The sequence below is a fragment of the Nomascus leucogenys genome, chromosome 16 (assembly GCF_006542625.1).
Source record: "Nomascus leucogenys isolate Asia chromosome 16, Asia_NLE_v1, whole genome shotgun sequence".
In the NCBI taxonomy this organism is placed as follows: domain Eukaryota; kingdom Metazoa; phylum Chordata; class Mammalia; order Primates; family Hylobatidae; genus Nomascus; species Nomascus leucogenys.
Genome location: NC_044396.1, coordinates 51146673 through 51174618, shown reverse-complemented (window position 1 = coordinate 51174618; position 27946 = coordinate 51146673). Strand labels below are relative to the sequence as shown.

General features: G+C 37.4%; 1 protein-coding gene across 3 annotated transcripts in view; it reads right to left on the bottom strand.

Annotated features, from left to right (window-relative positions):
* The window catches only part of VPS13B (vacuolar protein sorting 13 homolog B), an 891476-nt gene that overhangs the window by 836615 nt on the left and 26915 nt on the right, over positions 1-27946 (bottom strand). For all 3 annotated transcript variants that reach the window (XR_004026232.1, XM_030795363.1, XM_030795364.1), the window contains exon 3: positions 20054-20197. Coding sequence is in view for 2 of the 3 variants with exons in the window: in XM_030795363.1 (XP_030651223.1) it covers positions 20054-20197 (144 nt within the window). In the remaining variant the exon portion in view is untranslated. The remainder of the gene's footprint in view (positions 1-20053; positions 20198-27946) is intronic.

Here is a 27946-nt window from a genome sequence, read left to right as displayed (position 1 = left end):
TGTAATCCCAGCTCTTTGGGAGGCCGAGGCAAGCAGATCACCTGAAGTTGGGAGTTCAAGACCAGCCTGACCAACATGGAGAAACCCTGTCTCTACTAAAAGTACAAAAAGTTAGCCAGGCGTGGTGGCATGTTCCTGTTATCTCAGTTACTCGGGAGGCTGAGGCAAGTGAATCACCTGAACCTGGGAGGTGGAGGCTGCAGTGAGCTGAGATTGCGCCATTGCACTCCAACCTGGGCAACAAGAGTGAAACTCCTTTTCAAAAAAAAAAATGAAAGAGCAGTAACATCTTTCCAAGAGAAGGAAAAACTGAGGGAATTCATTACCACTAAACCACCCTAAAAGAAAAGCTTAGGGGAGTCCTACATCTAGAAGTGAAAGAATAATATCCACCATCATGAAAACACATGAAAGTATAAAACTCACTGGTAGAGCAGATACACAAAAGAGAAAGAGAAAGGAACCAAACATTACAAATACAGAAAAACACCAAACCACAAAAATAAACAATGAAAAAGGAACAAAGGATATAGAAAACAACCAGAAAACAATTAATAAAATGACAGAAATAAGTCCTCACCTATAAATAATAACCTTGAATGTAACTAAGTTCCCCTGATAAAAGATATAGACTGGCTTAATGAATTTTTAAAAAAAGAGAAAAAGACCAAACTGTATGCTGCCTATAAATAACCCACTTCAACTGCAAATACACATAGACTAAAAGTACAGGAATGGAAAAAGATGTCACATATAAACAAAAACCAAAAGCAAACAGAAGTAGCTACACCTAGATGAGATAAAACAGACTTTAAATGAAAAACTGCAAAAAAAAAAGACAAAGTCATTAATTATAAAAGGATCAATTCAGTAAGAAGATATAACAATTCTAAATATATATGCATCTAATACCAGAATGCTCAGATATACAAAGCAGATATTATTAGCTCTAAAGGGAGAGAGAGCTCCAATACAATAACAGTGGGGGATTTGAATACGCCACTCTCAGCATGGGACATATCATCCACATGGAAAATCAACCAAAAAAATCAGATGTAAACTGCACTATAAGCCAAACAGACTTAACAGATATTTACAGAACATTTCATCCAACAGTGTAAAATGCACATTCTACTCATCAGCACATAAAACATTCTCCAGTGTAAATCATATATTAGGCCACAAAGTAAGTCTCAGCAAATTTTTAAAAATCAAAATCATGTCAAATATGTTCTCAGACTACAAGAATAAAACTAGAAATCAGTAACAAGAGGAACATTGGAAACTGTACAAATACAGACAAATCAAACAACATGCTCCTGAAAGATCAATGACTCCATTAATAAAGTAATTTAAAACATTAAAAAATTTCATGAAACAAAAATAGAAATACAACATACGAAAACTCATGAGATACAAGAAAAGCGATACTAAGAGGAAAGTTTATAGCAATAAACGCCTACATCAAAAAAGTAGAAAGATTTCAAAAAAACCACCTAATGATGACTCTCAAGAAACCAGAAAAGGAAAAACCAACAAAAAGCTAGCACAAGGAAAGAAACAATAAAGATCAGAGCAGAAATAACTAGAGACTAAACAATATACATGATCAATGAAATAAAGTTAGCTTTTTGAAAAGATAAAATCAATAGACTTTTAGCTAGACTAACCATGTTAAAAGGAGCAAAGACCCAAATGAACAAAATCACAAACAAAATGGCGACATTACAACTGATACTACAAAATGACAAAGGGTCACTAGAGACTATAATAAACAACTGTATACTAACAAACTTAAAAACCTAAAGGAAATGAAATTCCTGAACACATACAACCTATTGAGACTGAACCAGAAAGAAACAGAAAACCTGAACAGACCAATTGATATAGCTTGGGAATCTGGCCCCTCAATGTAATCCCCAGTGTTGGAGGTGGGGGCCTGGTGAGAGGTGACTGGATCATGGGGAAAGACTGCTCATTAATGGTTTGAAACTGTACCCTTGGAATTATCCTTGCAATAGTGGGTTCTTGCAAGATCTGAGTTTTTAGAAGTGCGTGGTACCTCCCCAGCACTCTCTCTTACTCCTGCTCTCACCATGTGACATGCCTGTCCCTTCTTCACCTTCTGCTATGAGTAAAAGCTCCCTGAGACCGCCCCAGAAGCTAGGCAGATGCCGGTTACATGAGTATACAGTCTGCAGAACTGTGAGCAAATTCAATCTCTTTTCATTATAAATTACCTAGTCTCAGGTACTCCTTTATAACATTGCAAGAATAGCATAACACATCAATAATGTGTAACAAGATTCAATCAGTAGTAAAAACTCTCCCTAAAAAGAAAAGCCCAGGATGAAATGGCTTTACTGCTACATTTACCAAGTTCACAAGGAAGAACCAATTCTTAAACTATTCCAAAAAATTGATGAGAAGGGAATGCTTACTAACTCGTTCTACAAGGCCAGGATTACTCTAACACCAAAACCAGACAAGAACACAACAACAATTAAAAAACTGCAGGCCAGGAGTGGTGGCTCACACCTATAATCCCAGCACTTTGGGAGGCAGAGGCAGGCTGATCACTTGAGGTCAGGAGTTCGAGACCGGCCTGACCAACATGGTGAAACCCTGTCTCTACCAAAAAATACAAAAATTAGCCAGGTGTGGTGGCACACACCTGTAGTCCCAGCCACTCAGGAGATTGAGGCAGGAGAATTGTGGGAACCTGGGAGGCAGATGTTGCAGTGAGCTGCGATTGCACCACTGCACTCCAGCCTAAGCAACAGAGTAACATCTTGTCTCAAAAACAAACAATAACAACAAAATACCTGCAAGCCATTATCCATGAGGAACATAGATTTAAAATCCTCAACAAAATACAAATCAACTGAACCCAACAACAAATAAGCATCATAATATACTATAATCAGGTAGGATTTTTTTTTTTTTTTTTTTTTTTTTTGAGATGGAGTCTCACTGTGTCACCCAGGCTGGAGTGCAGTGGTGCGATCTCGGCTCACTGCAAGCTCTGCCTTCCCGGTTTCACACCATTCTCCTAATCAGGTAGGATTTATTTAAGGGATGAAAGGAGGATTCAACATACACAAATCAATAAACATGATACAACACATTAACAGAATCAAGACAAAAACCATATGATCATCTAATTGGTGCTAAAAATGCATTTGATAAAATCCAACATATCTTCATGATAAAACCTTGCAACAAATTAGGGATAGAAGGAACACACCTCAACATAATAAAGGCCATATATGACAAACCCACAGCTACTATCATACTGAAATGAGAAAAACTGAAAGGCTTTCAAGGATGCCCATTTTCACCATTCTTACTCAACACAGTACAGAAGGTCCCAGCCAGAGCTATCAGGCAAAATAAAGACAGCTGGGCATGGTGGCTCACACCTGTAATCCCAGTACTTTGGGAGGCCAAGGTGGGAGGACTTGAGCCCAGTAGTTTGAGGCCAGCCTGGGCAATATAGGGAGACTCTATCTCTACAAAAAATAAAAAAATTAACCAGGCCTGGTGGCACACACCTGTGGTCCCAGCTACTTGGAAGCCTCAGAACGGAGGATCACTTGAGTCAGGGAGGTTGAGGCTGCAGTGGGCCCTGATCACACCACTGCACTCCAGCATGGGGAAACAGAGTGAAATCTTACAACCAAAAAAAAAGAAGAAAGAAAGAAACAAAAAATAAAAGAAAGAAAAGAAAGTCCCGGGTTTCTGCACCAAAAAAAAAAAAAAAAGAAAGAAAAGAAAAGAAAGAAAATCCAAATGGAAAGGAGAAAGTTAAACTGCTCCACTTTGCAGACAACATGATCTTATATACAGAAAAACCTAGACTGCCAGAAAGCTCTTAAATCTGATAAATTCAGTGCAGGATAGAAAATCAACATAGAAAAATCAGCAGTATCTCCACACACCAAAAACAGTCTGAAAAAGAACTCAAGAAAGCAATGCCATTTACAATAGCTACAAAAAAATTAAATACCTAAGAATAAATTTAACAGAAAAGGTAAAAAATAACTCTACAATAAAAACTACAAAACACTCATGAAACAGAAAAGGATACAAATGAAAAGACATCCTATGTTCATAGATTAGAGGGATTAATATTGTTAAAAATGGCCATATTGCCCAAAGCAATCTACAGGTTCAATGCAATTCCTATTGAAATACCAATGACATTCTTCATTGAAATAGAAAAGACAGTCCTAAAATTAATCTGGAACTACAAAAGACTCTGAATAGCCAAAGTACTGGATGAGACCCAGTGCTGTGCTGGCATCAGGTGTGACCCAGCGCATTCCCAGGTGTGGTGGCCACAGGGAGAGGCTCCTCCTGCTTGATGGAAGGAGAGGAAGGGTAAAGGGGACTTTGTCTTGCTGCCTGGGTACCCTGAGCAAAAAGAACAAACCTACAGGCATCACGCTGTCTTTGAAATATACTACAAAGCTATTATTACCAAAATAGCACAATATTGGTATAAAAACAGATATACAGGCCAATGAAACAGAAAAGAGAAGCCAGAAATAAATCCATGTATTTACAGCCACCTGATTTTTGACAAAGGAACCAAGAACACACATTGGGGAAAGGACATCCTCTAAAATAAGTGAAATGGTGCAGTGAAACTGAATATCCACACGCACAACAATGAAACTGGAAGCCTATCTCCCAACTCATACAAAAATCAACTCAAAATGGATTAAAGACTTAACCTTAAGACCTGAAACTATAAAACTATTAAAACTAAAAGAAAATGGGAGAAACACCTCAGAACACTCATCTAGGCAAAGATTTTATGGTTATGACCTCAAAAGCCCAAACAATAAAAACAGAAATACACGAATGGTATTATGTTAAACCACCCAGCCAGGGGAGTGCCTGTATCACCTCGACCCTGCACCCCCGGCCCCACCCGCCAAACAAGCTCCCAGGAGACACTCCTGCCTTAGGCTTGAGGAGGGGAGAGGAGAGGGGAAAGAGCTCTTTGTCATACAACTTGGATGCCCTCAACCACAGTAGCACAGGGCATCAGGAAGAGTTCTGAGGCCTCCATTCCAGGCCCTAGCTGCCAGATAACATTGCTAGACCATCCTGGGCCAGAAAAAAACCCACTACCTTTAAGGGAAGGAACCAGTCTTGGCAGGATTCATAACGTGCTGACTAAGGAGCCCTTGGGCAGTGGATAAACACCAGCAGTAATCAGGTAGTACTCACCGTGAGTCTAGGGTGAGACCCAGTGCTGTGCTGGCATCAGGTGTGACCTAGCGCATTCCCAGCTGTGGTGGCCACAGCGAGAGGCTCCTCCTGCTTGATGGAAGGAGAGGAAGGGTAAAGGGGACTTTGTCTTGCTGCCTGGGTACACCAGCTCAACCACAAAATTGCAGAACACCAAGAAGGCTGCTAGGGCCCCAACTCCAGACCCTGGCTTCTAGATGGCATTTGTGGGCCTGTCCTGGGCCAGAGGGGAGCCCACTGCCCTAAAAGGACAGACCCAGGCCTGGGAGCAATCACCACAAGCTGACTCACAAATCTTTGGCCCCTGAATGAACACCAGTGGTAGCCATGCAGTATTCACTGCAGACCTGGGTTGATGATGGCCGCAATGAGAGTCTCCTGCTTCTGAAAAGGAGAGGAAAGAGTGGGAAGAACTTTGTCTTGTGGCTTGGGTGCCAGCTCAGCTGCAGTAGAATAGAACACCAAGCAGATTTCTAAGATTCCCAGACTCTAGGCTCTGGCTCCTAGATGACATTTCTAGACCCACCCTGGGCTACAGGAGAACTTGCCACTCTGAAGGGAAAGACATAAGTATGGCTGGATTTTCCACTTGCTGCCAAAAGAGCCTGTGCCTTAAATGAACAACAACAGTAGCCACACAGTGGTCACTGCAGGCCTTAGACAAGACCCAGTGATATGCTGGCTTCAGGTCTGACCCAACGAGTCATAGTGGTGGTGGCCACATGGATGCTTGTGTCACCTTTTTCCCAGCCTGAAGCAATTCAGCATGGAGCTGAGTAATCCAGGGTATTCTCTGCCTGGTAATCCAGGAAATTCTCTTGGACCTTACTCAAGACCACAAAGGCAATACTTCTACAAGTCTAAAAGAGTCACAGCGTTACTAGGCTTCAGGTGCCCCCAATGCGATACAGCTGCAGCAACCAAAGACTTAGATCACAACACTCACTTAGACACTTGGAAAGCCTTCCCAAGAAGGACGGGTACAAACAAGCCCAGACTGTGAAAACTACAATAAACACCTAACTCTTCAATGCCCAGAAACCAACAAACATCCACAGGCATCAAGGCCATACAGCAAAACATGACCTCACCAAACAAACCAAATGAAGTACCAATGACCAATCCTGAAGAGACAGAGATAGGAGACCTTTCAGACAGAGAACCTAAAATACTTATTTTTAAGCTCAATGAACTTCAAGATAACAGAGAGAAGGAAGTCAGAATCCTATCAGATAAATTTAACAAAGATTAAAATAATTTTTGAAAATCAAGCAGAAATTCTGGAGCTGAAAAATTCGACATACTGAAGAACCTCTCAACGGCAAAATTAATCAAGTAGAAGAAAGAATTAGTTAGACTGAAAACAGGCTATTTGAAAATATACACAGGAGACAAAAAAAAAAGAATAATAAAGACTGAAGCACACCCACAAGATCTCGAAATAATACTCAATGACATAATAGTTTGAACAATAAATACAGTATGCAGAAGGAGAACACTAAGAAATAAAATTCAAGAAAAGAAGGTAATGTAGACAGTGGAGAGGAAACCTATAGATAATATATGTCTCTGAAGGTGAGTATCAGAAAAACAAAGAGAAAAAAATTAACTTTTACTACTTATTTACTTCTGTACCATTTGAATTATTTTGCAACAAGCATTACTTTCATGGCAGCCATAAGCAGTCAAATACTTAATCTCACGCAGTTGTAATTAATTTCAATAAGTATGAAATTGGAACTGTTCTAGAAAACTCAGGATATAATTCCCAAACTATGTACTATAATACAAAGAAAGAATTAAAGTTTTCACAGAAAAATTTCATGCATCCATTCCAAAACACTTCAAAATATTTAACTGACTGGAAAGAAAAATTCTTAGTACTTTAGGATGTTAATAACCTACTAACAGGACATAACAGATCACATATTTTAAGATAATCGAAGAACTAAAAAAAATTTCATGGAGCCAGGTGCTTTGGCTGACGTCTATAATCCCAGCACTTTGGGAGGCTGAGGCAGGAGGACTGCTTGAGCCCAGGATTTCAAGACAAGCTTAGGGAACCCAATGAGACCCAGTCTCTACCAAAAAATTAAAAATTAAAAAAATTAGCTGGGCATGGTGGTGCATGCCTATAGCCCTAGCTACTTGGGACGCCGTGGCGGGGGGATCGCTTGAGCCCAGCAGTTTGAGGCTGCAGAGATCTGTGACTGTGCCACCACACTCCTGCGTTGGTGGACAGAGCAAGATCTTGTCTAGAATTTTTTTTAAAAACCTTAAAACTTTTTTAAAACATTTAATTAAAACAATTAAAAATTCATGGAAAAAGGAGCAAGAGAATTTTTTTCAAATGTAGTTAGAATTTTTAAAAGTAAACTATATGCACTCTAAAGTTTTCTGCCAATACTCTTCCAATCTCCTTCTCAAGTTCAACACACTGAATATAACATCCTCTCTTAGGCCATTCTGAATATAACTTCCAAGAATCATAACCCTAAATGGTAGTGATAATTTGCTCAGTAATAGTAGATCATTCTGTCATTCTCAGATCAACCTACTGTGAAGTCTAGACATGTGTAAATATCTGTGTATACAGATGCATACATACACAAATTATTAGAAAATGTATGTGCACATATATATACACGCATACTCTAATAATTAATTAGATACCTACATACTCTAATAATTGACAAACATCATTATTAACTTGTTCTTGTGTCTCTCAATCACAAAATGACTCCTTTTCTTTTGAGACATGCTCTCGTTCTGTCACCAAGACTGGCAGTGGTGTGATCACAGCTCACAGCAGTATCAACCTTCCAGGCTCAATCCATCTGCCGGCCTCAGCCTTCGGAGTAGCTGGGACTAAAGGCTTGTGCCACCAAGCCCAGCTAATTTTTGTACTGTTTTGTAGAGAAGGAGTTTGACCATGTTGCCCCAGCCGGTCTCTAACTCCTGGACTCAGGCAATCTGCCCACCTCAGGCTCCCAATGTGCAGGGATTACAGGAGTGAGCCACCATACCCAGCCTGACTCCATTTATTTAAGGGCTCAAATTATGTAGGTATTATGTTATCAAAATATCTGCTAATTTAACACTGAATAATACTTCATCTTTCTTAATTGTCTGTTTCTACATAAAGCCAAAGTAAATATACACAATAACTATCTTGTCTACACTGAAAATGTCAACTCCCTGATATCAGTAACTGCAAGCTTTCTAAATTTTAGCAATTAACAACATGCAAATTCCTATAGCAATCTAGAAAAATTATATAATTTTTAAATTATTTTATGCTTTTACTTTTAATAGAATTAAATGTCACTTTTAAATGATCATATACTTTAAAATAAGAATAGGCAAACTTTCTGTAAAGGACCAGACAATAAATATTTTAGGCTTGCAAGCCATTTAGGCTTTATCAGAATAATACCGTTTGGCTCTGTGTACCAACCCAAATTTCATCTAGAATTGTAGTTCCCACATATCGAATGAGGGACCTGGTGGGAGGTGACTGGATCATGGGGGTGGTTTCCCCCATGCTGTTCTCGCGATAGTGAGTGAGTTCTCGTGAGATTTAATGGCCTTTAAAGTGTGGCATTGCCCCACCTCTGCTGCCACCTAAGATGTGCCCTGCTTTCCCTTCGCCTTCTGCCATAATTGTAAGTTTTCTGAGGCCTCCCCAGCAATGCAGAACTGTGAGTCAATTAAACCTTTTCTTTATAAATTACCCAGTCTCAGGTAGTTCTCTATAGCAGTGTGAAAACGGACGAATACATGCAACTTCTCAATTCTGCCATTGAAGCATGAAAGCAACCAAACACAATATTTATACAAGTAAAAGTGGCTGTGTTCCAAAAAACTTTTATTTACAAAAACAGGCAGTGATCCCATGGGGCATAGTTTGATTACCCCTACTCTAAATCATCTGTCTTTATAAAAAATTTACAGAATAAACTATATAACCTATAAATGCTTTGTAACCTAATGATTTCATTATAAAAAGTGAAAAGTTCAGACCACAAATATGTCTGAATTATAAGAAAATCTATAAAACAGACAGGGAAGAAAAAAAGCACAAAATTTATGCTTGGCAAAAGTACTGCAAAGAAGTACTGCAAAGAAGACAAGGTATTTCTTCTGTTATTCCTTAACAGTTCTAATGAAACACTAAAGGGTTAATAAAAGAAAGGAAAGGAAAGGAAGTATCTGTAACAAAATGGGCTGAAGAAGATTCCAGAGGCTCAAGGGAGAAGAAAAATATAAATATTTCAGAAAATAAATAATACACGTAAGAGCTACATAATATAAAATAGCATATTCCAAACATATGCAAAAGTAAAAGGCAAAATCTAGCCAACATGATAAAGATCTAAAAGTGTCATGGGAAAACAACGGGAGCATGGGAGGAAAAAACAGGAAATATCTTCTAATCACATATAATTCCAAAACAACAAACTCCGGGAGTATTCAATGTGTAAGAGGAAAAGAATGCATTTCAGATAAATTTGCAGTAAAGCACAAAAGAATTTTCTCAATAATACTTTTGATGCCAACTGAGATTTTAAAGACTTTAAAGAATTGAAGTAAAGGTTAAAAGGGTTAAATTATACATTATACTATTAGCAAGCATAATATTTATAGATTCTTGTTGCTGTTGTGTCCAAGGCATTCCAAAATTTATGGATTTTTTTTTATTATACTTTAAGTTCTAGGATACATGTGCACAACGTGCAGGTTTGTTACATAGGCATACATGTGCCATGTTGTTTTGCTGCACCCATTAACTCATCACTTACATTAGGTATTTCTCCTAATGCTATCACTCCCCCTGCCCCCCACACCATGACAGGACCCGGGGTATGATGTTCCCCGCCCTGTGTCCAAGTGTTCTCATTGTTCAGTTCCCACCTATGAGTGAGATCATGCAGTGTTTGTTTTTCTATCCTTGTGATGGTTTGCTCAGAATGATGGTTTCCAGCTTCATCCATGTCCCTACAAAGGACATGAACTCATCCTTTTTTATGGCTGCACAGTATTCCATGGTGTATATGTGCCACATTTTCTTAATCCAGTCTATCATTGATAGACATTTGGGTTGGTTCCAAGTCTTTGCTATTGTGAATAGTGCCACAATAAGCATACGTGTGCATGTGTCTTTATGGTAGCATGATTTATATTCTTTTGGGCATATACCTAGTAACGGGATTGCTGGGTCAAATGGTATTTCCAGTTCTAGATCCTTCATGAATAGCCACACTGTCTTCCACAATGGTTGAACTAGTTTACACTCCCACCAACACTGTAAAAGTGTTCCTATTTCTACACATCCTCTCCAGCATCTGTTGTTTCCTGACTTTTTACTGACTGCCATTCTAACTGGTGTGAGATGGTATCTCATTGTTGTTTTCATTTGCATTTCTCTGATGACCAGTGATGATGAGCATTTTTTCATGTGTCTGTTGGCTACATAGATGTCTTCTTTTGAGAAGTGTCTGTCCTTTGACCACTTTTTGATGGGGTTGTTTTTTTCTTGTAAATTTGTTTAAGTTCTTTGCAGATTCTGGATACTAGACCTTTGTCAGATGGGTAGATTGCAAAAATTTTCTCCTATTATGTAGGTTGCCTGTTCACTCTGAAAGTAGTTTCTTTTGCTGTGCAGAAGCTCTTTAGCTTAATTAGATCCCTTTTGTCTATTTTGGCCTTTGCTGCCATTACTTTTGGTGTTTTAGACATGAAGTCCTTGACCATGCCTATGGCCTGAATGGTATTGCCTAGGTTTCCTTCTAGGGTTTTTGTGGTTTTGGTCTAACGTGTAAGTCTTTAATCCATCTTGAATTAATTTTTGTATAAGGTGTAAGGAAGGGATCCAGTTTCAGCTTTCTACATATGGCTAGCCAGTTTTCCCAGCACCATTTATTACATAGGGAATCCTTTCCCCATTGCTTGTTTTTGTCAGGTTTGTCAAAGATCAGATGGTTGTAGATGTGTGGTGTTATTTCTGAGGCCTCCATTCTGTTCCATTGGTCTATATATCTGTTTTGGTACCAGTACCATGCTGTTTTGGTTACTGTAGCCTTGTAGTATAGTTTGAAGTCAGGTAGCGTGATGCCTCCAGCTTTGTTCTTTTGGCTTAGGACTGACATGGCAATGTGGGCTCTTTTTTGGTTCCGTATGAACTTTAAAGTAGTTTTTTCCAATTCTGTGAAGAAAGTCATTGGTAGCTTTATGGGGATGGCATTGAATCTATAAATTACCTTGAGCAGTATGGCCATTTTCACAATATTGATTCTTCCTATCTGTGAGCATGGAATGTTCTTCCATTTGTTCGTGTCCTCTTTTATTTCATTGAGCAGTGGTTTGTAGTTCTCCTTGAAGAGGTCCTTCACATCCCTTGTAAGTTGGATTCCTAGGTTATTTATTCTCTTTGAAGCAACTGTGAATGGGAGTTCACTCATGATTTGGCTCTCTGTTATTGGTGTATAGGAATGCTTGTGATTTTTGCACATTGATTTTGTATCCTGAGACTTTGCTGAAGTTGCTTATCAGCATAAGGAGATTTTGGGCTGAGATGATGGGGTTTTCTAAATATACAATCATGTCATCTGCAAACAGGGACAATTTGACTTCTTCTTTTCCTAATTGAATACACTTTCTTTCTTTCTCTTGCCTGATTGCCCTGGCCAGAACTTCCAACACTATATTGAACAGGAGTGGTGAGAGAGGGCATCCCTGTGTTGTGCCGGTTTTCAAAGGGAATGCTTCCAGTTTTTGCCCATTCAGTATGATACTGCCTGTGGGTTTGTCATAAATAGCTCTTGAGATACATTCCATCAATACCTAATTTATTGAGAGTTTTTAGCATGAAGGGCTGTTAAATTTTGTTGAAGGCCTTTTCAGCATCTATTGAGATGATCATGTGGTTTTTGTCTTTGGTTCTGTTTATGTGATGGATTATGTTTATTGATTTGCATATGTTGAACCAGCCTTGCATCCCAGGGATGAAGCTGACTTGATCGTGGTGGATAAGCTTTTTGATGTGCTGCTGGATTCGGTTTGCCAGTATTTTATTGAGGATTTTCACCATCGATGTTCATTCAAGGATATCAACCTGAAATTCTCTTTTTTTGTTGTGTTTCTGCCAGGCTTTGGTATCAGGATGATGCTGGCCTCATAAAATCAGTTAGAGAGGATTCCTCTTTTTCTATTGTTTGGAACAGTTTCAGAAAGAATGGTATCAGCTCCTCTTTCTACATCTGATAGAATTCAGCTGTGCATCCATCTGGCCCTGGACTTTTTTTGGCTGGCAGTCTACTAATTATTGCCTCAGTTTCAGAGCCTGGTATTGGTCTATTCGGAGATTCAACTTCTTCCTGGTTTTTTGGTCTTGGGAGGGTGTATGTGTCCAGGAATTTATCCATTTCTTCTAGATTTTCTAGTTTATTTGTGTAGAGGTGTTTATAGTATTCTCTGATGGTAGTTTGTATTTCTGTGGGATTGGTGGTGATATCCCCTTTATCATTTTGTATTGCATCTATTTGATTCTTCTCTCTTGTCTTCTTTACTAGTCTTGCTAGCAGTCTATCTATTTTGTTGATCTTTTCAAAAAACCAGCTCCTGGATTTATTGATTTTTTGAAGCGTTTTTTATGTCTCTATCTCCTTCAGTTCTGCTCTGATCTTACTTATTTCTTGCCTTCTGCTAGCTTTTGAATTTCTTTGCTCTTGCTTCTCTAGTTCTTTTCATTGTGATGTTATGGTGTCCATTTTAGATCTTTCCTGCTTTCTCTTGTGGGCATTTAGTGCTATAAATTTCCCTCTACACACTTCTTTAAACGTGTCCCAGAGATTCTGGTACGTTGTGTCTTTGTTCCCCTTTGTTTCAAAGAACATCTGTATTTCTACGTTCATTTCATTATTTACCCAGTAGTCATTCAGGAGCAGGTCGTTCAGTTTCCATGTAGTTGTGCGGTTTTGAGTTTCTTCATCCTGAGTTCTAATTTGATTGCACTGTGGTCTGAGAGACAGTTAGTTGTGATTTCTGTTCTTTTACATTTGCTGAGGAGTGCTTTACTTCTGACTATGTGGTCAATTTTGGAATAAGTGGGATGTGGTGCTGAGAAGAACGTATAGTGTGTTGATTTGGGGTGGAGAGTTCTGTAGATGTCTATTAGGTCCACTTGGTACAGAGCTGAGTTCAATTCCTGGATATCCTTGTTAACTTTAACTTTCTGTCTCATTGATCTGTCTAATATTGACAGTGGGGTGTTAAAGTCTGCCATTATTATTGTGTGGGAATCTAAGTCTCTTTGTAGCTTTCTAAGGACTTGCTTTATGAATCTGGGTGCTCCTGGGTGCTCCTGTATATATTTAGGATACTTAGCTCTTGTTGTTGAATTGATCCCTTTACCATTATTTAATGGTCTTCTTTGTCTCTTTTGATCTTTGTTGGTTTAAACCCTGTTTTATCAGAGACTAGAATTGCAACCACTGCTTTTTTTTGTTTTTCATTTGCTTGGTAGATCTTCCTCTATCCCTTTATTTTGTGCCTATGTGTGTCTCTGCACATGAGATGAGTCTCCTGAATACAGCACACTGATGGGTCCTGACTCTTTATCCAATTTGCCAGTCTGTGTTTTTTGTTGGTTTTTTTTTGTTTTTTTGTTTTTTGAGACAGAGTCTCAGTCTGTTGCCCAGGCTGGAGCGCAGTGGCACGACCTCGGCTCACACACACCCTGCCTCCCAGGTTCACGCCATTCTCCTGCCTCAGCCTATTGAGTAGCTGGGACTACAGGCACCAGCCAACACACTCAGCTAATTTTTTGTATTTTTAGTAGAGACGGGGTCTCATCATGTTAGCAAGGATGGTCTCGATCTCCTGACCTCGTGATCCGCCCACCTCCCTCCCAAAGTGCTTGGATTACAGGTGTGAGCCACCGCGCCTGGACCCAGTCTGTGTCTTTTAATTGAGTCATTTAGCCCATTTACATTTAAGGTTAATATTGTTATGTGTGAATTTGATTCTGTCATTATGATGTTAGCTGGTTATTTTGCTTGTTAGTTGATGCAGTTTCTTCCTAGCCTCGATGGTCTTTACAATTTGGTATGTTTTTGCACTGGCTGGTACCGTTCCTTTCCATATTTAGTGCTTCTTTCAGGAACTCCTGCAAGGCAGGCCTGGTGGTGACAAAATCTCTCAGCATGGCTTGTCTGTAAAGGATTTTATTTCTCCTTCACTTATGAAGCTTAGTTTGGCTGGATATGAAATTCTGGGTTGAAAATTCTTTTCTTTAAGAATGTTGAATATTGGCCCCCACTCTCTTCTGGCTTGTAGAGTTTCTGCCGAGAGATCAGCTGTTAGTCTGATGGGCTTCCCTTTGTGGGTAACCCGACCTTTCTCTCTGGCTGCCCTTAACATTTTTTCCTTCATTTCAACCTTGGTGAATCTGACAATTATGTGTCTTGGGGTTGCACTTCTCGAAGAGTATCTTGGTGCTGTTCTCTATATTTCCTCAATTTGAATGTTGGCCTGCCTTGCTAGGTTGGGGAAGTTCTCCTGTATAATATCCTGAAGAGTGTTTTCCAAATTGGTTCCATTCTCCCCATCACTTTCAGGTACACTAATCAAACATAGATTTGGTTTTTTCACATAGTCCCATATTTCATGAAGGCTTTGTTCATTTCTTTTTACTCTCTTTTCTCTAAACTTCTCTTCTCACTTTATTTCATTAATTTGATCTTCAATCACTGCTACCCTTTCTTCAACTTGATCGAATCAGCTATTGAAGCTTGTGCATGTGTCACATAGTTCTCGTGCCACGGTTTTGAGCTCCATCAGGTCATTTAAGGTCTTCTCTATACTGTTTATTCTAGTTAGCCATTTGTCTAATCTTTTTACAAGGTTTTTGGCTTCCTTGCAACAGATTAGATCATCCTCCTTTAGCTTGGAGAATTTTGTTATCACCCACCTTCTGAAGCCTAATTCTGCCAGCTCCTGAAAGTCATTCCCGGTCCAGCTTTGTTCCGTTGCTGGCGAGGAGCTACGATCCTTTGGGGAAGAAGAGGTGCTCTGGTTTTTAGAACTTTCAGCTTTCTTCTCTGGTTTCTCCTCATCTTTGTGGTTTTCTCTACCTTTGGTCTTTGATGTTGGTGACCTACAGATGGAGTTTTGGTGTGGATGTCCTTTTTGTTGATGTTGATGCTATTCCTTTCTGTTTGTTAGTTTTCTTTCTTTTTCCTTCTAACAGTCAGGTCCCTCAGCTGCAGGTCTGTTGGAGTTTGCTGGAGGTTCACTCCAGACCCTGTTTGCCTGGGTATCACCAGCGAAGGCTGCAGAACAGAAAATATTGCTCAACAGCAAATATTGCTGCCTGATCCTTCCTCTGGAAGCTCCATCCCAGAGGGGCACCTGCCTGTATGAGGTGTCAGTTGGCCCCTACTGGGAGGTGTCTCCCAGTTAGGCTACACAGGGGTCAGGGACCCACTTGAGGAGGCAGTCTGTCTGTTCTCTGAGTTCAAACACCATGCTGGGAAAACCAGTGCTCTCTTCAGAGCTGTCAGACAGGGACGTTTAAGTGTGAAGAAGTTTCTACTGCCTTTTGTTCAGCTATGCCCTGTCCCCAGAGGTGGAGTCTACAGAGGCAGCAGGCCTTGCTGAGCTGTGGTTGTCTCCATCCGGTTCAAGCTTCCCTGGCTGCTTTGTTTACCTACTCAAGCCTTTATTTCCTGCTGCCTTGCAGGTCTATCTCAGACTGCTGTGCTAGCAGTGAGCTAGCACTACAACCATCTGATCTTTGACAAACCTGACAAAAACAAGAAATGGGGAAAGAATTCCCTATTTAATAAATGAGGCTGGGAAAACTGGCTAGCCATATGTAGAAAGCTGAAACTGGATCCCTTCCTTATACCTTATACAAAAATTAATTCAAGATGGATTAAAGACTTACATGTTAGACCAAAACCACAAAAACCCTAGAAGAAAACCTAGGTAATACCATTCAGGACATAGGCATGGGCAAGGACTTCATGTCTAAAACACCAAAAGCAAGGGCAACAAAAGCCAAAATTGACAAATGGGATCTAATTAAACTAAAGAGCTTCTGCACAGCAAAAGAAACTACCATCAGAGTGAACAGGCATCCTACAGAATGGCAGAAAATTTTCACAACCTACTCATCTGACAAAGGGCTAAGATCCAGAATCTACAATGAACTCAAACAAATTTACAAGAAAAAAACAAACAACCCCATCAAAAAGTGGGTGAAGGATATGAACAGACACTTCTCAAAAGAAGACATTTATGCAGCCAAAAAACACATGCAAAAATGCTCATCATCACTGGCCATCAGAGAAATGCAAATCGAAACCACAATGAGATACCATCTCACACCAGTTAGAATGGCCATCATTAAAAAGTCAGGAAACAACAAGTGCTGGAGAGGATGTGGAGAAATAGGAACACTTTTACACTGTTGGTAGGACTGTAAACTATTTCAACCATTGTGGAAGTCAGTGTGGCGATTCCTCAGGGACCTAGAACTAGAAATACCATTTGACCCAGCCATACCATTACTGGGTATATATCCAAAGGATTATAAATCATGCTACTATAAAAATACATGGACACATATGTTTATTGTGGCACTATTCACAATAGCAAAGACTTGGAACCAACCCAAATGTAGGGGAACATCACACCCTGGGGACTGTTGTGGGGTAGGGGCAGGGGGGAGGGATAGCATTAGGAGATATACCTAATGCTAAATGACGAGTGAATGGGTGCAGCACACCAACATGGCACATGTATACATATGTAACAAACCTGCATATTGTGCACATGTACCCTAAAAGTTAAAGTATAATAATAATAAAATTTAAAAAAAAGAATATCTACTAGTAAAAAAAAAAAAAAAAGAAAAAGGAGAGGAGTACATAGTTAAATGGAAGTTACTAATAATGTTTTAGTTCTTGAGTCATGTTAACAAGTATTTATTAGATTAGCATGGACATGATGTGTCATGAATCAAAAACTGTGTATCTGAAATCAAAAACAGGATAAACAGTTTACAAGTAGTAACTCTGCAAGATTTAAAAGTGAGGGCAATGACTGACATAGATACGTCTCTCAGAGTGAATAGGAAATCGTTAACACCTATTTCATGAGTGAAGTTTCAATATATTTTTAAAAATTCAGAGTAAACATCAAGATGGACTTTATTTTACCTAACACAACAACTCGGACACTTTGTCATCCTAAAAATCTCTATAAGTAAAACTGATTGTAAAGATATGTTAAGGCAGTATATTAAAACCATGACCACTAAAATCACAATCATTATGAATCTCTTTTTCTAAGTGTCTTTTGCTGAGATTATATAAATATTTTAGCAATGCTTTTCAGTGCAGAGAGCAGACAACCAACAAATGTTGGTAGAATTAAATTGACCTTCACAAACAAGACATGCCTTCTTATCAAGGCATTTAACAAAATCTTATTTTTGGAATGATCTTATCTGATTTAAGCCTCATATTCCTACCTTTTAATCATACTTCAATACATTCCTATATATAATAGTTTTTTTAACAGATTCATATCTTTGAGTACCTATAACTCTAAAAGGCCCCTTCACTGAACCTACCATTCCAATCCCAATTTTATTTAGAAAATACGTCTTTTCTTCGTGGTGATTCTACAATGTAATAACTTGAAATAATTTGAATATAAACTTATTCAGTTTTACTAGTACATGCATAATTTTCAGCTTAATTACATACTATACTAATCAAAGCTTAAAACAGGAAAATAAACTATTTTAAAATCTGTTTCATCTACAATGTTTTCACTCAAAATTTAATTCCAATCACTAGCATAAACTCAAGCATTACTCTCCAGAGGTGTACACTGCTAAATAGTTTGTCCAAACGTCAACTGCAATTTTCAAAAATCCTCTCTAACCCAAAATTTTAAACATCTGTAAAAAATACTTGTTTTGAGAGTGGTTTACATTCATGACATTTAACCTTTTGCTGTACAAACCACAAAATTCAAGTCTCAAATAGCATGCAAGCAGGAATTCTGATCATTCCTGCAGTAGCCATCTGCATAGTCCAATATCAAGTATTAGTTATAGGTTGCACTAAGTCATGTGTTACAAGTCTTTTTCTGCAGCCTCTATAATTAGTTGTAATTTGCCTCTGTTAAAATGTGTTTCTTAAGGGACATCTGGCCTTGAAACTTCCACCTTCTGAATGAAAAAATACTTAGTGTCTGGATTTTTTTTTTCTCTTTTAATATGGAACACTGCATGGGTGGTATAACCAAGTCCAGACTTTGAAAAAAAATAAATTCCAAGAAAAGATAATAATTAAGAACCATTTAAGTATTACCAACTATAAATGTAAAGTAAAACTTTGTTGTAACTATCCAGAGATTTCTAAATTAATCTCTCAAATATTAGAAGTTCACAAAGTAACTTTTCATTTTCATGAAAATATAACATTGGTCTATTAACTTCTAGAAACTATATTAAGTTAAATTGGATAATACATGTTTGGAATCAAAGATTTCATAAATGGAAAAAAGATCTGAGTCCAGTGGGTTGATATGACACTCAAAGCATCCACTTAAAATAGGAAATAATTTTAACAGTTCATACGTAACCCTAACTTCACAAAGATTAAAGTTACATTTAGAATACGTTCAACTTACAGACTCATGTGAAGTCATTTTAATAATACTTATCAATTTACTTGATTATAGCCAATCTTCCTTAAAACTAAAAGTTAAATGTTAAGTGGGTGCTAAAAAAAAAAAAAACCTAATAAAAATGAATGACAGACACACTACTCTTCTGCAAGGTGAAAGTGGAAACATTCTCCACAATAAGCTATGGTTCTGACCTATTTTGCTTTCCTAGATTGGAAAATTTTTGGTAGAAACTCTTTAAAACCAATATTACATCTGCAAAAAAACACTAGCAAGAAATGTAAGATGGGTCAGAGAAGAAATAAATAAATCCGAAAAAAGAAAAAATCAGTTTCTTATACCAAAACTTCAAAAACAATTATAAAATTTGGTGTAAATATCTTTTCATCTTCCCAAAAAATAACCTGAGAAATTCCCTTCAGATTTAGAAAAATTATGTAAAGAAAAAATTCATACATGTCCTTTGCAAAAATCTAAAAATGTTAATGTAAAAATCGGACACAATTAGGCTGCACTTTCATTGTAGATGTAAGTAATAAGCAATCTGCATGGTCCCTAGTAGAGCTATGACAAAGTAAGTAAAATCTGTATGAAAACAACCTGTACATACTTTATTCAAATTTAAAAACGACTTTGCAAATAGTCAGGTCACTTAAACAGGCATATACAAATTAAAGGCCAGGCACGGTGGCTCATGCCTGTAATCCCAGCACTTAGGGAGGCCAAGGTGGGCAGATCACGAGGTCAAGAGATCAAGACCATCCTGGCCAACATGGTGAAACCTCTTCTCTACTAAAAATATAAAAATTAGCTGGGCATGGTGGCGCACACCTGTAGTCCCAGCTACTCAGGAGGCTGAGGCAGGAAAATCGCTTGAACCCGGGAGGAGGAGGTTGCAGTGAGCCGAGATTGCACCACTGCACTCCAGCCTGGTGACAGAGCAAGACTATATCTCAAAAAAAAAAAAAAAAATTAAGTATATAAGCTATGTTTATGTAACAGTTGACATATTTGAAAAGGTAAAGAAATGTCAAATACTACTAAAATTAGTTAACATAAACAACTTGGTTCAATAATTTCTTACCTGTATCCCATCTTTAAGTTTCAAAATGCATTCCATAGTATTGATGGTAATTACCACTGGTTCTGAACCCAGTTTTGTCCATGGTACATGAATCCTCAATTCATGAATATGTCCACTTAAAAAAGTGAATGGTAATTTCAGTTCCTTAAAACACAAAACATTACATAAAAGTTAGTAACTGCTTAATATTTATTATAATATGCAACTTCCTTTTTTAAAAAATAAAATTTCCAACACAAGAATATTCAGGGACTTACTGTTTAGTGCTTAATATTTTTCATTCTAATATACAAATTCCTTTCTTAAAAAAGAAATAAAATGTTCAACACAAAAATATTTTCAGAATTACTGTTTATCAAAAAGTAGCATCAAATACCTTGTTAGGCCATAGTTAATGATAACTAACAATAATTTATAGTACAAGTTACATTTAATAAGTTACTTAAGCACTCTAGGCCTGTCTCCTACTTTGCTGAATGGAAATAATATATAATACTCAGTACATGATGAAGGCTCATACATGGTAGTGCAACAGTATATAGCAGCAGTACTTGAAATAACTGAAATGATGTAATTTTTTAAGTCTCCATCTAAAAATATGTCTTCAAAATATGTTTTAAACTCATAGAACAGTATTCTAAGTCAAGTTGAAAGGCGAGCTCAATTGGAGATTTGAGAATAACCTGACAAAATGAAAACTGATCAACCTAAAAAAAAAAAAAAGTATTCCACTTCACCTAATGTAAAATTGAACTGGATACTACTTGGTCATAAATTTTAAATGTTTTCTGACTGCTTTCCATTATCATTAGATAAAAGGTTAGACATGAAAAATGTCACCAAAATTGCTTTATGCTCATTTGTCTCACTTCTAGATACAATTTGTTTACAAATCAACAAAGGAGGAAGAAAAAAATGTATTCCTATCACATTTTTAGTTATTGTAACTCTATTTGTGAAAGTTAATAAAAATATTAAGCTTATTCATTCACATTTTAGTCTACCTAGTTGGTTCAGCAACACAGTAGCAATATGACTAAATACAGACAGTATAGCAAAGTGATTAAGACCAGTAACTCTGCAGCCAGCAGACAGTTTATTGTATCTGTGCCTCAGTTTCATTATCTGTAAAATTTGTATAAAAAGACTATATTTTGAATATTAGATCAATTAATCTATATAAACCTTAGAATACTATCTTCCTCACAGAGAAATCATTATAAAGGTGCTTATTATTATTATTATTATTACAAAAGTGGGGTCCTAATTTGTTTCTTCAACCAGAGGGTTTTTTTTTTAAAGGTCAGCTATTACGTCTATTGTTAGTACTCTATGCTAATGGAATGTCACAATTTTTAGATATTTGTCATTATCACAGTATTTTTAAAATGCATTAATTTCTTCAAGTATTGTTCAGCTAGCACAAGATTATATATTGATCAGTGCCTGTAACAAAAGCAATATTTACTAAGCACTGAGTATGTACCAGGCACTATTTTAAGCACCTTACTTGTATACAATTATTTACTCCTCCTAAGAATCACAAAATGTAAATAGCATTATCCCCATTTTACAATGAAGAATCTGAGACATGAAGGGTCAGGAATCTTCCCAAAACGAGTCATCTAGGAGAGCCTGGACTCAAAATTAAGAAATATTATTCCAGAGCCATGGCTCTTAACCACTATAATACTGCCTCTATACTTCCATTATCAGCACTGAAAATGTTTCCACTGGCTATCTATCTAACTGGACAATGAGCACATTACAATTCCACCTCTACCACCCTACGCCCTGTGTAACAATGATATATTTGCAAAATGGCTACCAAAGTTGCAGTCTAAGGGCATAAATCAGATTGTCTCAGAGTTCTCAGAGTACAAATGTTTAAAGATACCTGAATCAAACTCAAGAACTTAGTATCATCAGAATGCTACTAACCAAACATTAACACAAGAGGTGGCTTTCTGGATTAGAACATGGAATTTTGAGCCATATGATCTGACTATAAGCAAGATAGTTTCAATTTCAAAATCACAGAGGAAAGAAAAATAACTATATATATATATATATATATATATATATATATAGTAAAAGGTGAAACACAAATGATGATTGTTATAACAAATGGATCTTCCTTAAGATAACCAAAAAAGGAATTTTCTTTTCATTCTTTTCCCTTCTTGAAATATGTCTACAACAAATAAAATATTTAATTTATGTATAACTTTTAGTTAATACATCATGTAAAATGCATCCTTAAAATCAGAACATCTATGATAATGCAAAGGATATTAGTAGCAAAGAATTTCAGAAGAGAGTTGAATATATCTCAAAATCTAATTCTAGGTAAGGTATTATAAAATAACAGAGAAAAGGGACACTTTTAAAATGAACATAACAGGCAATAAAAGCAAAAATAGAAAAATGAGACTACATCAAATTTTAAAACTTCTGCATAACAAAGGAAAAAGAGTACAAAAGACAACCTATGAAATGGACAAAAAAATTTGCAAACCATCTATCTGATAAGGTACTAGTATCTAGAATATATAAACAAGTCCTATGACTAATCAACAACAAAATAACAATAATTCTATTTAAAAATGGACAAAGGAATTGAAGACATGTCCACAAAAAAGTTATACAAATGGCCAACAAGTATATGAAAAGAAGTTCAGCATAACTACTCATTAGTGAAATGCAAATAAAAAACCACAATGAGATATCTCTCAGCCATAACAATGGCCATTATCAAAAACATAGTAAGTGTTGAGAAAATGGAATACTTATACACTCTTAGTGGAAACATAAAATGGTACAACTGCTATAGAACATAATATGGAGGTTCCTCAACAAATCAAAAACAGAATTACAATGATCCAGAAACCCCAATTCTGGGTATATACCCAAAATAATTTAAAAGAAAATCTTAAGGAGATATTCACACACCCATGTTCAAAGCAGCATTAATCACAATAGCTGTAAAGTAAAAACAACTCCAATATCCATTTTAGGATGAATGGATAAGCAAAATGTAATACATACATAAAATGGAATATTATTCAGCCTTAAAAAATAAGCAAATCCCATAATATACCACAACATGGATGAAACATGAGGACATTATGGTAAATAAAATAAGCCAGTTACGAAAAGATAAATACTGTATGATTCCACATATATAAGGTATCTAACATTGTCAAACTCTTAGAAAGTAGACTCGTGGTTGTCAAGGGCTGGGGCAGGGGAAAGGTAAAAAGGGAGTCATTGGTTCAATAGATAGAGAGTTCCAGTTTTACAAGACAAAAAAGTTCTGAAGATCTGCTACACAACGATGTGCATATAATTAACAGTAATATAGTATACACTTAAAAGTGCTTAAGATGGTCATTTCTCTTTAAGAAACAAGGTCTAACTCTGTCACCCAGGCTGGAGTGCAGTGGCACAACCAGCTCACCAAAACCTCAAACTCCTGGGCTCTCCCACCTCACATGCCAAGTAGCTAGGATTATATGCACATGTCACCACGCCCAACCAATTTTTTTAATTTTTGGCACAGATGAGTCTCACTATGTTGCCCAGTCTTGTCTTCAACTCCTGGGCTTCAAGCTAGCCTCCCATCTCAGCCTCTCAAAGTGCTGGGATTACAGGCATGAGCTACCATGCCCAGTCTCAATGACAAATTTTATGTCACATGTTTGTTACTACAGGAACACACACACAAGAGCGCGCACACACACACACACGCGCGCGCGCACGCAACAAGACTTCAAGAGTGCTGAATAAGGAGCTCGGCAAATCCTCTCCCCAAAAAGCAATGACAAAACAGGACAAAGTTGTCAAAAACAACAGACAGCTCAGCAGCAATAAGAGTAAGGCTAGCATAGGGTCACAATACAATTTGGATCAGGCAACAAAACAGCAAACCAGCCCAAAAATTAACAGAGAAATCTGGAAAATGATATAGCCCAACAGGGTCTTGCCAGGGTCTCACATATATATTATTTGTAGTCTAGAAAGTTGTATGCATGTGCAAGATAGTAGTTACTCAGAAGACTGTATATCTGTTGTTCCACCAGATATACAGATATAATCCCCTAAGCAACCACAAAGAGAGGGCAGTAACTAGCAAGCTACTCATTTCTAGTTAACCATGAGGCCTCATGAACATAGAGAATTAAAAAAAAAATCAGACTTATTATCTCCTGACTTTGAAAGTATTACCCAGTAAATGTATACATCCCATGCCAAAGAGTAAATACCTTACTAGCTCAAAGGTTTAAACAACCTCCAAACAATCACTGGCTGATGACTAAGTTATAATAACCCAGTGAAATTCCTAGAATGCCAGTCTTAAAAATAGAAAAGAGAATTTGTTTTAACGAGCAGAGAAATCAGAAGGCACATGAAACAGACATCACAAAATTAGTCGAGGCAAGTCAACAAACAAATAAACCTGCAACAACAACCATCTCCTGGGGGAGAAGAAATCAAAATCCAAAGCTGCTGCAATATATTACACAAAATGTCCAATTTACAACAAACAACTATGACACATGCAAAGCATACAGAAATAAAAATAGTCAATAGAAACTATCTGTGAAGGAGATCAAATACAGGACTTGGTACACAAAGACTTCAAAACATCAATTCCAAATATGTTCAAAGAAATAAGGGAAACCACACACAAATTTGTTTTTTTTTTTTTTTTTTGAGATGGAGTCTCGCCCTGTCACCCAGGCTGGAGTGCAATGGCATGATCTCAGCTCACTGCAACCTCCGCCTCCTGGGTTCAAATGGTTTTCCTGCCTCAGCCTCCTGAATAGCTGGGATTACAGGCACCTGCCACCATGCCCAGCTAATTTTTGTATTTTTAGTAGAATTGGGGTTTCACCATGTTGGTCAGGCTGGTCTTGAACTCCTGACCTCAAGTGATCCACCCACCTCAGCCTCCCAAAGTGCTGGGATTACAGGTGTGAGCTACCGCACCCAGCCTCATATTCAAATAATTAAAGAAACATGACAACAGTGATTCATCATTAGAAAATGTCAATAAAAACAAATTACCAAAAAAATGAAAATTTTGGAGTTGAAAGTACAATCAACAAAATAAAAAACTCACTAGAAGGGCTCAGCAGCAGATTTGAATTGGCAAAAGAATCAGTGAATTCAAATCCAAATATATCATAGTCAAACTGCAGAAAGCCAGGGACAAAAAATATATATATATTGATAGCAGAAAGACAAAAATAATTTTTCAGGTACAAGGAAACTTTAGTAGATTAACACCTAATTTCTCCAAGAATTCTATATCCAGCAAAATTATCCTTCAATAATGCAAGCAAATTAAAATATACTCAAATAAAGAATAAGATAATTGATTCCTAGCAGAATATTAAAGGAAGTTCATTAGGCTAAAAGGAAGTACCAACAGCTACTTCACACAACGAATTCACACAACAAAACAATACAGGTAATTACGTTGGTGACTAGTAAAGGACAGTATAAATGCTTTTTTCTCCTTTGTTCTTCTGATTTAAAAGGAAATTGCATAAAATAATAATGATAAAATTGTATAGTTGAACTTTTAACAAGTAAAGATGCAATATATGTGACAATAACAGCACAAGCAGCAGAAGAAAATGGAGCTATAGTAGAGAAATGTTCTCTATTTTAATGGAATAAAGTTATCAATAATCTCAAGTAGTTTGCAGTAAATCAGATGCATATTATAATCCCCCAAGCAACCACAAAGAAAATAATTCGGGCCAGGAACAGTGGTTCACGCCTGTAATCTCAGCACTTTGGGAGGATGAGGGGGGCGGATCACGAGGTCAGGAGATCGAGACCATCCTGGCTAACATGGTGAAACCCTGTCTCTACTAAAAATACAAAAAAAAAAAAAAAAAAATAGCCAGACGTGGTGGTGGGCACCTGTAGTTCCAGCTACTCAGGAGGCTGAGGCAGGAGAATGACGTGAACCCGGGTGGCGGAGCTTACAGTGAGTCAAGATTGCGCCATTGCACTCCAGCCTGGGCAACAGAGCGAGACTCCGTCTCAAAAAAAAAAAGAAAGAAAATAATTCAAAAGTAATTTTAAAATCAATAAATTAAAATAGAACATCAGAAATATCAATTTATTACAAAAGAAATTAATAAGAGTATCAGAGGAACAAAAAAGACATGAGGCACACAGAAAAAATAGCAAAATGATAAAGGTAAATCCAATCATATGAATAAAAATTAGAGGTGAACAGATTAAAAACTTCAATCAAAATGGTACCCAATGCTCATCTCCTCCACAAAGAAAAACCAAAACAAATAGAGCACTTTGAGTTTAGTGTCTACGGGAGAACAATGGAACTCATCAGGAAGTAATGAAGATCTTCTGAGGCACAGAAACTCCACGTCAGCATAAAGAGGAAAGGAGAACACCTGGCCAAGATCAGCCTGGAGCCAGAAGGGACTCCCCATTGATGAGAAAAGTTAAGTAAGACATCCTCAAAAGTCCCCATGACCACTGTGGATACTTGCAATCCAAGCTACAGGGCAGCTCCACAGTCCTCACAAGCCCTGAGTCCAGTATAGGGAGCTACCTGAGGTCCATAAGGCTGGATTGCTCCAGAGACAGAATTCGCATTTGATCCACTGAATTCCCCAGGATCCAAGCTGCTGCGGTACTATATCATTTGGAGAATGAAGCAACTGCTAGAGTGCATTCTGCCTTGGGGCTCAATAGCCCTGGCATCTCTACATCCCTTGGGCCCTGTAATCAGAAAATGGCAGCTGAGAAATAGCAGCCATTTCTCAGGGACTAAGGACCAGCCTGCCTAGCATTCCTCACCCCAAGGAAAGCCACACCACTGCCTCCACAAACACCCACAGTCTAGCCCACTGAGGCACTCACAGAAAATGCTGATATTGATGATGGCTGAAGAAATCACATAGAAATTACACTACTGCACCCAATGAGGAAAAAAGCCTAAACACCCTACTCAACCAGTACTGTAAGTAAAATCTACAGGAAAAAGTTTTTTCCTATGAAAACTACATCATAAAATTGGAAGAGGTGGTTGTTCCACCAGATAAACAGATATCAAGCTAGGGACACAAGAAACACGAAAAGGCACGGAAACATGATACCTCAAAGGAATACAGTAATTCTCTAATAACATACCCCAAGGAAAACAAACCTATAAAATACCTGAAAAGAATTCACAGTAATTTCTTAAGGAAACTCAGTGAAATACAAAAGAATACAGATAGTTAATTCAACAGAATCAGAAAAACAATTCATGATCTGAATGAGAAATTCAACAAACAGACATATGCCATAAAAAAGAACCAAACAGAAATCTTGGCATTGAAGAAGTCAGTGAATAAAATTAAAAAATACAATTGAAAGCTTCGGCAATACGCTAGATCAAGCAGAAGAATTTGTGAACTTGAACATAAGTCTTTTGAAATACAGGAAATCTTCACCTGACATCATCAGTGGGTTCTTGCAAACTGTGATTTAAATGAAACAACATGTAACAAAACTAACTTTACCTAGGCTAACTGATATAAACAAAAGTTCCTACAGCCTATGTCTAGTCACAAAAACATCACCAATATTGTAAAGAGTCAAACCACTTCTAATATCAAATACTGAAATAGATGTAGGTTATATCTACATTTAAGAAAGATTAATGAAATTATTAAATTATTAAATTAGTATCAAATTATTACATTACTAAATTAATAAAATTAAGATTAATAAATACCAAATTTATGATGAATTAGTGAATGACAGCAGTCACAATGGTTATGAATGAAATCATGAGATAAATGTTTGCAAAGTGAAAACGAGCATCATCTAATGCCACACAGTTAAAAAACAATGAATATC